Raw genomic sequence first — 14,598 nt, forward strand, 5'->3', positions numbered from 1 at the left:
ATACTGATCTGGTTTTATGGCAGGGATTACTGCTTTAATATTGGGATTGCCAATGGGCCAGCTATCATGTAAATTCATAACAAAATGAGAAAGTGAAGGCCAAGACTTAGCATGGGCATAGCAGGCAGTTGCCTAGTGTAGCAGGTGGTGAAATGACCACTGGCCTCCAAACATGCCCAGCTGGAGCCAAACTGGCTGTGAACAAAATGGAAGTTGGTGTGTGGGGGTTTAAAGGATGGAGGGTAACATTTCCAAGATCAGCTGTTACCACCTCCACCTCTTCCTTCTGCTGGAAACAGGAGAAGCATCAAGCTGTTTATTTAGGGTTCTCACCAAGCTCCCTGTCCTTCTTTCTCCCGCCTTGTGACAAGAATGGCCTTGCCTAGGTACTGTCTTGGTCTGAATTGTGATAGTAGGTATTACTGGGAATTCAGCTGGCTCTTATTATGACTGACAAACATTTCATTAATTACAGTGGAATTCTGTATTCACCAAAAGAGAATTTATTACCTGTAAAGTTTACTTTCAGGAGATAATCTTTGTACAGCTTCCTGCCATCCAGGTGCTTCATGGCGTCACAGAGTTTGGTAGTGTTTGGACACAGAGTCCTCTGCATTTTATGCAAGGCATGGGCCATCGCATACACAGCGTTCACAACAAACATGATCTTGGATTCTTGCTCGTAGTTGGAACTGTTGATGGTGAAGTGCTTATCACAAGCCTTTTTATGTGGTTTTCGGTTCTGGAGATTACACTGGAATTTTTGCTCCCAGAAGTCCTTGAACCAGGGGTTACGTCTGTTATTGTAAGGGCTGAGGCTTTGGAAATACTTGTCAAACTCCTTAACAGGATGGGAAGCGAGTTCCAAGGTTATTGCCCCAGAGGCTATGTGCTCATTGCCCTTGACGATGCTCTCTTGCGCTCCCCATCCGTCGCTGGCGATCCAGGTAAAGGAGACGTTGAAGCGGTTGGCAGCGGCAATGAGCTCGCGCGAGTCGTCGCCTCGCATGAAGAGCACCACCACTCTGGCGTTGGGCTTCTGGAGCAGCTCTCTGATCACACCGTCGTAGGACTTCCTGATGTTGGAGCGGCCCACTTTCTCGGAGGTGGCGATGCAGATGTTGCGGAGGCGAGCCTCCTGCTCGAAGGCTTCGATCCCCGTCTCCCCGTAGTCTCCTTCGGAAGCCACGGTGGACACGTAAGTCCAGTTGAAGTACCGCAGGATTTCAGCCATGGCTTTCGCCTGGTAGAAGTCGGGGGGCACCGTCCGCGCAAAGTAGTCGTAGCGGGACTTGTCGCTCAGCTTGGCGCTGGTGGAAGCGTAGCTTATCTGGGGGATCTGGAAGAGCCTCAGCAAATTGGCCACCTAGAGGGAAGACGGGGAAAACAGATTTTTAAAGGGTGCTATTTATGAAACTGGACAGGGAAATCTAGAGAAAGCCATAAATGTTGTTTTTTAATAAGAAATATTGTGACAGTCACAGGTTAAGGGGTAGAGGGTGGTAGAAGTTAACAGAGGATGTTGGTAACATCCTCTGGTGAGAGCAGCACACTGTCCATATGCAGAATGGCTGTTCTGCTGCCCTGTTAATGCCTAGGGTCCTACAGGGACTATAATGAACTTTTTATTCCTGCCAAACTGAGTGGGTTTAAACCAACAGAGAAATTTGACACAAGTGGACAATGTACTTCAGGCTCAGTCTGTGCTCTTTACTAAAGGCTGGAGACTTCCATGTCTTTCCTGTTTGTAGTGAGATTCAGCTTCTCCAAGACTTGTATTCGACAACCAAACGTACTAATAAGACATAAGTTTCTCCATTATGCAAATATCACAGGTATACATGTACAGGACTTTCACAGAACTTTCTGACCCCACTTATTCAAGCTCTGAGTTCTCACCTGTTTTTTTACTCTTTTAAACTCATTTTTCTGAGCTGTTCTGACTGCAGTCCTCCTGAGATGGCGTATTTGTTGCATGTTAGTACTCTTTAAGAGCTGCACAATGTCATGTTAACCTTTTCATAAATTATGAAAACTTTTAATAATTTCTAACTTCCTTCTTGCATAGCTTATATTATCCAAAGTCCTGGCTTTCTTTCTTTCTTTTTTTTTTTAATACATTACTATGTCCCTTGCTTAAATATTCTCAAATTTACCTTGTTACTCTCACAGAAGGGTAGCTCCTGATAATATATGGAAAGAAAGGTTATAGCTTTTTTTTTTTTTTTTTTTTTTTTCCCCTGTGATTGCTTCTTAAATGACAAAGGGAGGACTGGAGTTCTGCTCTTGGTGAGTGGAAGTTGTGTCCAGTAAATTAAATTTAAAACAGATCTTGGAATACAGCCTGACAAAATGATCTGAAAACCAATAGTGCACTTGAGATTCCTAAGGGAAACTCATTAAAAATTACCCAATCAAATAATTTTTCACAATTCCCTTAAATGTTTCTCTGACCACAGACTACGTCTCTGAGAATTCAAGGGCAAAGGACTGCTTGGAAAAAAATTGTGGAACACTATAAATTTTAAAGGCTCAGATGTCAATAGCAAAATAGTCTGATAAAAGCAGCCAAAATAATTTTCTTTCTTTTTAGCAATCTTTATCTCTTGGGATTATAGAAATGTAGATCCTGTCTTTTCTTTAATGAAGATACTGGACCAGTGTCTCTCTGTGGCTCACCCCCTACTGTAAGCTGGTGCAATAACTTGTCTGGGCCATGCTGCTTCCTAGCCATGTATGGAGAGTGTCTTTCACAACCACCTGAGCTATCTGAAACAGGGGACTTAAGGATACCCACATCCTACTGTCCTTCTGGAGCACCAGGGAAGAGCAGGTGGGATGCCCTGGCAGTTGGGATGTCTCTAGGTGTCTGTATCTGGGGAGCTGAAGCATGTCTTCGTAAAATAAGCCACTGGCAGCTTATTTTATTTTAAACCAAAAGAAAGCATCTTCTGCACTCCTTGGAAGAAATATCCTGACATGGAGCTTTGGCCAATTTGCTGTGGTTTTGCTTATAGGTGTAGGCATGTGACTGGGAAGTGCTGTGGCTGGACAAGTTACTGTCCCTCAGGAAAAGGCTGATGTGTCCTTAACCACCCTGCGAGGTGGCAACATGCATTGAACTGCCTTATACTGGAAACGTTGGATTTCATTTTCACTGTGGTGATTTAAACAAACGGCTTTAAAGCAATAGAGTGGGCCAAGAGGTTTGTTTTGTCATCAAGGTGCAATAGGTGCTTTGAAGATTTGCAGGCCTCTGTGGCTTTGGAACTTTTGATTACATGCCCACATATCCACATGGTTTGGTTCACATGTCCTTGCTCAAAAAGAGCATTTTCATTTGGAAAGAAGAATGTCCTCTCTGTAGCTATTCCGGAACATTTCTTGTAGAACCGTGTGGGCTGGAATTGCTATTCTTGTCTCAGTTTATTCTAGCAGAAATTATTTGAGGTAAATCATAATAAGGATATGCACATGTATTATTCTGCATTATTCCCCCTGCAAACTGACTAGAAAAGAAATCCATTTTCTAGCTAAAGCAGTGCTATTCAGCGTGTAGCCATGCCCCCAGCTCACAGAAAGACACTCCTAACAAATATAACAGCCTTTCTAATATTTCTTTTGGTCTAAGTAGCAAAAGTAATCCATATGCAGGGAAATAGAACTACACACCCTTTTTATAGGAGGCCCTGAGCCTTGGAGATCACTATACTCCTAGTGTCCCTGCAAACTGCCTGCAGTTCTGCTTCCTGTGCAATGGGGAGGAGAAAGCTCTCCTGTGGCAATGCTCTTTGTGTAGTGTTCTTCCTGCCTCCAGGTAGCAGGTTTTTCATAGATGAAAAATATAAAAATATAAGAAAGTTTGATTAATCATAGAGGATAGAGGTAGAAGCCCCATCCCCGCAAACATTCCAGGTCAGGTTGGATGGGCCTCTGAACAACCTGGCCTAGTTGAAGATGTCTCTTCTCACTGCAAGGAGTTGGACTAAGATAACCTTTAAAGGTCACTTCCAATCCAAACCATTCTATAGTTCTATGATTCTATGATAGTGACCCAATCATCCCTGTAAGCTGCAACTGATCATGGAGCTCTGTGGAGTTGTATCTGTTATTAATTCAGATCAGGACACTCTTCTGGAAATTCTGAAGTTGGTGATTTTCTGGAATACTGTAACACCTTGATTTTAGGGACTAATTCTCCAAAAGACCTCAGGTCTCAGGTACTTACCCAGTTTCAAAATGGACCCTTTTCCCTGCCATTTCCATGCTGATCTGGACATCTGATTCTGAAAATCAAATCCTGATTAAACAGGCACCAGGATAAGGGCACAGGTAACTGGTTCTGCAGAGGAGCTGGTGTCTAAGGCTATGTCTGTTCCTCAGTGTCTCAGTGTAGTAGAGGACAGTGCAATATGAACCAGAGCTATGTGACCAAGACTGGAGCCCCCGAGGCATACCTACACTGTAGCTCCTTGCTGCCTTGGGATGTGCGCTACATCTTCAAAATTGCATTGTAGATTCAGCTTTTGCTAAGTGAAATAATCTATTTTGGCAAAGCTCCAGGCAGCAATTTAATCGAGCCATGGTGCATGCAATTAGAGCCTGAAATCCATATGTTGGTGCTTAAGTAGCAGTAGTAGCCTGGGCTTTTTGTTGTCTAAACCAGCAGGTTTTGCAGATACTTCATACCTTTGAAAATAAAGCTGAATGTTCTGTATCTGCAACCTAAAATACCCACTTTGCACAGCTTGCTGTGAACAAAATGTGTCAATATAATCAGCTTCCAGTGTGATGGGAAACCTTTATTTGCCTTAATGCTGCTGGGTTTATTAGTACACCCATTGTCCTGTCCTAATGTGCCACTTCCCAAGCAGACCTGACTCGAACCCAGCTGCCAGCAGAGTCAGTGAGTCGTAAGGAGCTGCCCCACATGAGCACTGCAGAAAGTCCAGTGTGAGCCATGTCCATCTGTAGGAACAGATTTCATCAGCAAATCCTACAAAGGGAGTGGCCAGAGCAGTGCCAGAGGAGACTGGTGTCCCTCTCATGGTGCTGGAGCCACAGCTGTTACTTCTGCTTCTCTGTGCCTTGGGGGCAGTATGAATACTTGTGGGAAATGGCCAATCTAGTTTATGAGACTGAAAGTGGCTTCCTAATACTTTTCTGCAAGGAGCAGTGAATTAGGTGCAGCCATCAAACATGTGAATCTGTTTTTCAAGTGCATTTCTGGCCATTCAAGAGTCCTGATGATAGGTGGGCTCAGGTAAGTATGTCTCATCTATGTCTCAAAAACTCATATACGGATTTATTGAATCCCATCAAGCATTTTGCCTCTCCCCAAAAGGACTTTCTTTTCTAACAGCAGGATTTATTCTGATGTTTTTGGTGAAAATTTCCCTTCTTAGCAGCCCAGAGGCTGATACATGGATTGTTTGAATGTGTACAGGGCTGGAGACCACAGGAAATACTGAGGGGAAAAAAAAAATCTCAAAAATGTTAGAACAGAAAAGGTTTCTTCAACACAATACACAAGTGTGTATTACACATTTGTTAGACAGAGGAGGCCACTTGTTACATGGCAGTGCTCTCTGCACTTCTAAAATTTTACCATATGAAAATCTCATGGCAGTTAACACAGCTTAATGAACCTAATTTCACAGAGCTCCTTTGAGACAGGCAAGAGCTCCTGTGGCTGTTTTGAACAGACAGTAAATTAAGCTGCTGAGCAGAATGGAATTGAGGTAAAGGCGGTTTGTCTCTGTTGAGAAACTCTACAGAGAAACCTGTCTCTCTGACTGCAATCTGTCCTAATGAATATTCATTTGCTACCTTTGGTCAACGGAAAATTCATTCTATTCATAAGTTGCTTGTCTAGATTCCCACAGTGAGACTACAGCAAAGCCATGTCCCAATGGTTTTCTAATGTCTAGATCATTGCTATAGCACAGAAGCTGAGATTTCACTTTGAAGAAATGCATGCTGCTGCCAGTGTATGTTGTATCTAATTCCTAAATGATGGCAAACTACAGTGTGGGCTTTTTGTTGTTATTTGGGCAGCTGCAGGTCAAACTGCAGCTGAAGCATTTGCTCTGTTAATTTTTTTTTTTCCTTATTTGTATTTCTCTTTTTCCTTAAATCTAAAAATATTTTAATCAAATGTTAGCAGAAAGTGTCATTTTAGGAAGCAGGAAAGAAACACTGGTTCTGAATGGGCTGGAGTGTGTGCATGTGATAAGTGGTGGTCACAAAGTTAATATAAAGAATAAATCAGGTACTTTCCTCTAGTCAGCTGCCTACACTGGCCTGAACACCCTTCCCATGCTCCCAGCTCCTGGCTTGTGCATTTGAGGTTAGGTTAGAACCTCCCTTCATTCAGTTTATAGCCATTTTCTTCCACTGTCTTGTCATACATCCCAGTAAGGACACTTGCTTTGTCTTCTTGAGAACCAGCCCGCACATACTGAAAAGCTGACTTTAGGTTCCCATCAAACATTGCCTTCCCAAGGCTAAACACACCCAGTTCCCTCCATCTCTTCTTGTAGAGTATGTTCTTCAGATCCTTTCCTGCAATCATCTTTGTGTTTCTTAAATCTTTCTTTTACTGGGGGAGTCAAAGGTAGACACAGTATTCCAGATGTGGTCCAATGAGAACCGAATAAATAGAAGTGAGTAGAACAAATAGAAACAATAGTTCCCATCTATTTACGGGCTGTGTTTATGTAGATAGTGCCCAGCATGCTGTGAGCCTGCTGTTCTGCCAGATTGCATCGTTGGCAATAAATGTGAAGAATACTGAAGAGACAAGTTCCACTATAACTTTCTCTGTCCTCTTGGGTCTCAGTAGGCTCAAAACGACGTCTCTCTCCTTGGGGACAGTGTGACCCAGTGTGACTCAGCTTGGGCACTTCTGACATACTCAGACAGTCTGGGAGTATTTGGGAGGTAGAGATGTCAGTAATGTAAATACAGCTGCTCAGCTTAGACAATAAAATAGTTCTCTCCAAACTCTCTGACTCTTTGCAGTGGGAAATCAGGAGCTGAATTCCTTACTGGTTCCAGAATTGAAATACCTCGATCAGTCTGGAACATCTTCTCTCCATAATCCATTTAAAAACTATGTGTGTTTTGTCTGGGATATTGTAACAACTTCTATGGAAGACAGCCTTTCCATGGGGGCTATGTCACCACCTGCAACAGGAAACGCCCATTTGTCTTCAGCCAGACTTCAAGCTTTGCCCCCAGGAGTGCATCAGCAATGCTGACATCCCAGTCCTTTTATTCATTAAAGATCAGTTGCAGGGAACTAAGCCAGAAGCAGGGAAGTTATTAGGAGTCCCTGCCTGGCTTCTACTCCTATGAAATCTTCTGACACATTACAGGACTAAGGCAATTGGGTCCATCAGCTTTCTCTCTCTTTGGTATTAAGAGGGCTATTTATTAGTGAGTGTTGTTCCTTAACAAAATTCCTTCCAAAAGGCAACGCAGGAAAACCCAATTAATTACCAAAAAAATTTTCTTATCAGGGGAAGAGGAGTAAGCAACATTGTTTTTAGCCTTGCTCTTGTCCTGAAAATTTTAGCAATGAAGCTGGAAATATATAGCTAAATATTTGCGGTGATCTCAATAGTTGCCATGTCCAGAGAACAAGTATTTGAACAGTGAAATAATTGCGTCTGCAAAATGAACATCAGAAACAGGGATTATTGTCAGAATAACATCTAAGATTTCTGTGGAGGATCGAGGAATTTCTTTTTATAAATGTGTCCTGTGTAATCAAAAATAAAGCAAGAAGGATGTGCAGAGAAATGTTGTACTCAGGGAAAAGGCTTGTTTGGAAACCTTTTTGTCTTTTTTCCTACAGGGGAGAGCACAGTGAGCTGTTGCATGTGCACTCTGCCTTCATACAACGTTAACTGTTGAAGTCAAGTAAGCTAAGCACTGAGCTGGCATGCTGAGAAGGGATCTGTGCAGAAGACCTTGCTTTACACAAGGAGTGCAGCGCTTCCCTGAGACTTGGTACACCTGACTGTGAGTGATGCGTATCACATTTACACATGGTGAGAAAAGGGACTAAAATTGGAGTTGATGGCTCTAAAACCATGAAATGGCTTCCGGAGTTAAAAGGGCTATTGTTGATAAATGTGGTTATTTGATACTCATTAGCAGATATATAAGCATCAAAAGGGGAAAAATGAGTGTGTGTGATGTCAAGATGCCCTTAGTACCTATTTTTGGCCACTTTCTCTTCTAGTTACATTCTTTTCCATTTGTAACATGGTAGAGCTCTTTCCTTCTTACCTGTGATCTCATGGGTTGCTTACCCATCCCTGTAAAAGTGTGTTATTTCCCCTTTGCAAAAGGAGAATACTCATACTGAAGAAAAAAAATAATCTAAAACCCAAATCAAAAAGACTGTGAAAAAATCAGTTACCTTGGGATTTTCAAAGAAGCCATCCAGAGGAGGTACTCACATTCCTTTGAAATCTCTAGGAAAGACATGTCCAGTGCTGCTTGGGCTCTTTGAAAATCTCAACATAGTGGCTGTTCAGTTTCTGAATGTGGAATAGAAACAAAGGGAGGAACAAATAACAAGGATCTGGCTGAGAGGCAGTGGAGGAAGGGGGAGAACAGAGATAAAAAAAAAAAACAGGAGGCACCAGGAATTCAGCAAGTGCATGTGTAGCTTCAATGCTGGTGGGTGGTCCACCTCACAGGACAGATATTTTAATATGGGTCTGGTTAGGTTTTACAAGCACAAAATCACCAGAGGCTGTTGTTGCACAGTTGAATGCAAAGCTCCTCAATAAGCATGGCACAAATGGCACATGTGGTCTGTGGTCCCTGGTGAACCCCTCCAGACCCCTGTATGTTTCTCCTGCCCATATCCCTGTTGGGTCCGTGCACAGTGGGACAGAGCCCCATATGTTAAGGGTTGTTGTTTGTTTGTTGGTTTTTGTTTTTGTTTTTGTTTTCATGTAGTTCTGCTAAGGATTTTGCTCTATTTTCAGTGGTTATGGAAGTCACAAGCTTTTGTTAAGACTCTAGTTGGAGGATACTTTATCCTTGGAGGAAGGAAATAGAGATGATTAACTTTCAGACTCCATGAAGTCCTTGGCAGACTTGTGTGGCTAAGGAGAAATGACAGCCAGGAAAAGATTGCCAGTAAATGAGTACATATTCTCGATTTCATGCCAGATGGTCGCACACTTAGGAGTGAGGCCTTAGCTTTTGTGATGTCAGTAATGTACCTTTAAATCTTCTCCACTGGTTTTGTTACAGTGTACTTAAAGCACAGCAAGGAATTCAAGAGCAGACAGCTGGGTATTGGTTTCTATTCTGCCATTTTTTCTGGATGAAGCTTTAATTTGGAAATTACTTTCGTGACTGTGATCTAGAGGTCTTGTGGATTGGTAACATAAAGGAAACTTTACAGGACTGATGTCCTGTGTCAGTGTGAGTATAGTAGATATGGGAATGCAGAGCCCAGCCCACCTAGGGAATGTCTCAGTGCTTCTAAGAGCTGACTGCAGGGAATGGACCCCAGTCTCCATTTTCGGAAGATGGGTCCAGTTTTCAGAAACAGAGAAGAGCAAACCCAGGACTTCAACAGTCATATTCCTGCTTACACTTGCATATTCCTGACAGAGCTGACCTAAGTATTTTAAACATGGCATTTGAATTAGCTATGCAGGTGGTTCTCTGTGCAAATTAACAGTGCTTTTTTTCTTATTCTTTCTACAATGTCATGGAAAATCTCCAAGCAAAATATGTTTGAGTTTTCTGTTGTAAACTAGTAGAGAATGGATAACTTGGCCCAAATGAAAAACCATGAACTCAAAATAAAGTCCTCCAAACTTTGGAGAGTTCACCTTCTGATCCTAGATTCAGCTCAGGTCAGGATTTTATTTTATGTAAGTAGCTTTTTATACACTGATTGAGAATCCTGGCTTGGGTTTTGAGGGATCAAATGCTGTGCAGATTGGGCTCACTGCTAATTTAAACACAACATCTAAAAACTAATTATCCAGATCATCATTAACGATAATAGCCTAGTCTGACCAGAAAATAATTAAGCATTCTGCATTCTCTTGTTGTTTTTGGTCTCTGCAAAAAGTGCCTATTGTGCATACTGACTCAGTAGGGAAGGTGTTCATTGCTGATTTACCAGCAAATTCTTTATTCCTTGGTGGAAGGATAATGAAAGGAGCAGAAATGTGACAGCAGGAGCATCATGAAGTGATCTGGCAGACAGCTGTCCACACAAAAGTCTGGAGAGGGAGGGTGAAAAGTGGGGAAGAAAAAGTATTGAAACACAACAGCAAATTAATGAGAGAAAAAAAGAAAACAGCAGAAATAATTTCTGGACTGAAGAGCTCAGCATGGTTTATTTTAAGGCTAAGAAACTGTGCTGTGGACTTTATGATGTTTGGAGCTCTCAGGGCTACAAGGCCCTCAAGCTTGACGGTGCTACATCTGGAAGCACCCAGCACCCTGGGTGCTGTCTGGGAGCATGGGGAACAGGGATGTTCATCCTCACACGCGTGTCTGCTGAAGTGGTTTGGTGTTCAGTGGTGGTGTGATTCCTTCCAGTGGCTAGCAGAGCTGCTCTGTACAAGTGACTGTCTCCAAAATCTGCTAATTTCTTCTGGTGTGGCACCCAAATACGTGGCTTTAATACTTTGAAGTCCTTCCATCTTCAGGCTTGAGTCTGCAATGTCTACAATTTACAAGGATTTTCTTTTGAAACAGAAGTTGTGACTGGCCATCTTAAGAAGATGAGCAGAAGCAGTGAATGGCTTCCTTACATCTTTTTCTAGAAAGTGTGAAATCTAGAGGAAAGCTAGAAAGGAGCGACTGAAGGAAGGCAACTCAATCTCTGCCAGGGGAAAGTACTCAACTGAAAGCTTCTTTTCTAGTTGGAAAATGCCCAGTGACATATTGAATGACTTGTGAACCAATTCCTTACTTTTCTGAAGAACTATTTAAGAAAGATCTTATGTTTGAACAGCTATTGTCAATGATACGGAAGCTGTATAGATCTTACAATGATATTATATATAGCTATTTTTTTGTCATCCCTCCTAAGTTTGGAAAATTAGGCAACATACAGATATGCGTTCAGCTAGATCACTGTTTTTCACAGATACTGAATGAGCAAGTTCCTTAACAAGCCTTCTGATTTCTCTCTGACAGCTGCTGTAAACCCAAGCTTTTGGAATGTGAAGCATATATATCTATCTATATACACACTATGTATATTCAATGTGTACTGCATCCTATCTGCTGCCTCAGATATGGATTTAGTCTTATGTCAGTGATCACCAGAGAATGGCTTCAAAGGGATGATAAATGTTGTGCAAGAGGCCCTGGGCCATTTTAGTAGTGTGACAGCCTCAGGGTTTCTGGGAGGGAAGGAAATATCTGTACCATTTCCTCAGTTGTAACTACTTTTATGGATGTGCATTTTAAGCTATTTCATGTTTTCAGGTCCTTTGGACACATTTGAATTTAGGGTGGACTGAGGAACAGGCTGAATATAAATGACTAGACCAAAGGTAGAGTAAAAACACCATCACCCCTCCACCAGTAGGATAGGGCAAACATATGAAGTTTCAAAATATTTTATAAGCCTTGAGATACTTGCAGCCCTGGGAATTGTTGAGCCAGAGGTAGTATTTATGCAGAATTTCCTGTTTTTTTTTTTTTTTCTTTCTAGTTGCTTCTTGAACTCATTTAGTTTTTAGCATCCACAGCAATCTGCCATTTTCTGGTTTCATTTGATGTACTCTCTGTCTGATTGGAAGAGGCAATGAACAATGATTTCCATAGCAGTTTGTGTTGCCCAAGGTTTTGTAGCTAACATTTCTTCTCTTTAGATGTCTCTTGTCCAGCTCTGGAACTTCCTTGTTTTTATGCTCCAAGTGATCAGCCCCATGTAACTGGTAAAGGATCTCTCCCTGCTCTGATAGCTGGTCCACAGGGGACAAAACCACTACTAGTGTGAGAGACAGCTGAGGTTCTGCTTTGCAGAAACTATTCTCCTGTGGAATGGGTAACCATTTGCCCATGTGTTCCCTACTATCAATACACTGACAAGCCACACACTGGAACTCAAAAGGGAATAAAATGTAATTTGTTGAAATACTTCTTCTTTGCTCAAGCATGTCTTATGAAAACTGGCCATGCTCCCAAGCTGATGGGATTTAATGCCTTGACAAGAGCAGTAGCCAGTTCCCTGATGTAATTCTGACTGAAAAGAGCGTTGAATGAGCTCTTGGCCTGTTTATGAAACAGGTAAATGAAGCTCTGTGGGCTTTTTGTCACTGCTGGGATGGTCTGTAATACAGAGGAACATATTTTTCTCCTTTGACACTGATGCAGTAATTAGGGCCTGTACTCAGTCTGGAAAAACACTTTGCTTGTAGTGGTGCAGCACTGTGGTGCCTCTGGAAACCTGCATCTTATCATTAGGAGGTACTATATGCAGGGTCTTAGCCTACCTGCACCTGGGCTTAAGACACCACTCACTTGTGGTTATGAGTGATATGGACAGGTTTATTTAATTTAACTCAAAATAATGAGATATACATAGATTTGGCAGCTTCAGTGAAACTAGGGGGCATTTTTGTTTGTGGATAGTGCACACCAACAGTGGCAGGGAACTTCAGAATACCTGACACTGCACTGCTATAGGAGTACCTGGTCTGGAGAGCAGAAATACAAAATTTTTGCTATAAAAGAAGGCATATATGTCCTTCATGTTCATTTAATGAAAAAAAAAAAAACGTCAAGGACTTAATGTTTGAGTGTGAATTTACGAAATCTGTCAAGCCGAGACCAAAAGAAGTCAACATTATGTTTAGCCCCTTGCAACTGAAACCAGCCATGCAATGAAGCCCCAACTGGAAGGATATATGGAGCATTTAACCCACTTGCAACTTTACACCATTGCAAGCCATTAAGTATTCTCCAACACCCTGCTGAGATCCTATTTGGGACCAGTATTACAAACCCAAAAGCTGGAGTTACAGTGTGCCTGAAGGAGGGAGCAAGATGTATTGAGGGCATCTGTCATTTGTGCTGGACTTCTGACAGTGCTTACATTGGACTCTACCAGGCAAAAACTGCCTTGGTACGAGCTATATATGTTATTATATTTATATTATATAATACAACAAAAAGAAAGACAGCAAATTTAGAATTCATTCAGAAACTGATCAGCACAATAGTTTACATTGGCTTTGGTGTACTCAATTGGACACTAAAAATTTGCAGTCCTTTATGCCAGGTGTAATCCAAGTTTCTGGCTGGTATGCTATTTTTCTTTGTTTCAGTCTGCAAGTAAGATAAATCTTTCTTCTTTCATTTTAAACCTCCATTGTTTAAATGACAAGTGTTATGTCCATGCATCATGACAGGCATACATGTATTCAGAAATATAGGAGGTATAGTTGAGGTGAAAGCAGAGTTCTGAACTGAACATTGTAAAAGACCCATGAAATGCAAAGCTCAGAATAATTCTAAGACTTTTTGAAACTTCAGCTTTCCTCAGGGTACATGATAACTAGAGGAAGTGGACAGATGTCAGAGGTTTAAACTACATAACATGTTTTTTTTTAAGAGTGAATCAAACTAACTCAAATTCAGTAAAACTTACATTCTAGATTGACCCCTAGGGTGAAGTAATTGAACTAAGACTTGCTTTATTGACAAAATACATAAACAGAGGTTCTCTCACAGACAAATTATTGTCACCTGATGTGGCTGCTGTGACTTACCTGTATGGAGACGCTGCTATAGGACCCGCCTATGACTCCTGCGATGAGCAATGGTAAATTCTCTTGAATGGCGTAGGACCCATCAGGGCACATATACTCTGTTTCATCCACTTTAGTCAAAGATGCCCTGACAAACTCCAAAGACTGTTCTAAGGCATATGTATCCCTGGAACAGGTGTCCAAGATGTGAACTCCAAGCTTAATCCCTGGCAGCAAGTAGTTATCTCTGTTGATTTCGTCAATGGCAAACAACATGGCCTCCAAGCGCTGGATGCCTCGGTCTTCATTGATTCTCCCACATTCTTCTATCCCTGTGCCTTTTTCGTTGACTGGGAATAAGCCACCTAAGACCAGGTCTCCTTCTATCTTAATTTCCTTCCTTACGAAGCTGTGGTCACTTAGGGAAAGGAAAACTCCTTTGGAAAACAAAGCTAGCGCAAGGACTTGGAGTCTGGTGAACATCTTCATTGGTCCTGTTTTAGCAGCTCTAAGAAACATTGGTGGGAACAAAAGTGCTCTTCAGTCCTTGTGATCCATTGGCAAATTTGAAGTGCTGTCCCACAGGCGAGTGAAGAACAAGCCAAGTCTTTCCACTGGACCTCTAAAGAAGAGATGGAAGGAATTAGAAAAGGCAAAAAGTAATGTGAGCTGTTGCAAAATTTTAATTAATAAAATATTCGAGAGCAGTATTAAAAGATTGTGGTTCTCATAGAGCACCTTGTTCTGTTCATTCCATAACTAATTACAGGCTAACCAACTACTAAGCTTTGCACAAAGACTTCAGACATATGGGGTGGCATATTCAATGCTGACCACTGCT

At 41.8% G+C, this 14,598-nt stretch overlaps 1 protein-coding gene across 1 annotated transcript; it reads right to left on the reverse strand.

Moving 5' to 3' along the window:
* Nucleotides 1-510: 510 nt before the first annotated feature.
* LOC103776751 (metabotropic glutamate receptor 3-like) lies at nucleotides 511-14,374 on the reverse strand (the record flags this gene model as incomplete). Its single annotated transcript, XM_008944273.1, has 2 exons — nucleotides 13,779-14,374; nucleotides 511-1,366 (listed from the first exon to the last, which is right to left on the reverse strand). Coding segments are annotated over exons 1-2 (1,354 nt in total), but the record flags the coding sequence as incomplete, so codon positions are not given.
* Nucleotides 14,375-14,598: the final 224 nt, after the last annotated feature.

This window comes from Merops nubicus, unplaced genomic scaffold (assembly GCF_000691845.1).
Source record: "Merops nubicus isolate BGI_N331 unplaced genomic scaffold, ASM69184v1 scaffold8507, whole genome shotgun sequence".
Taxonomy (NCBI): domain Eukaryota; kingdom Metazoa; phylum Chordata; class Aves; order Coraciiformes; family Meropidae; genus Merops; species Merops nubicus.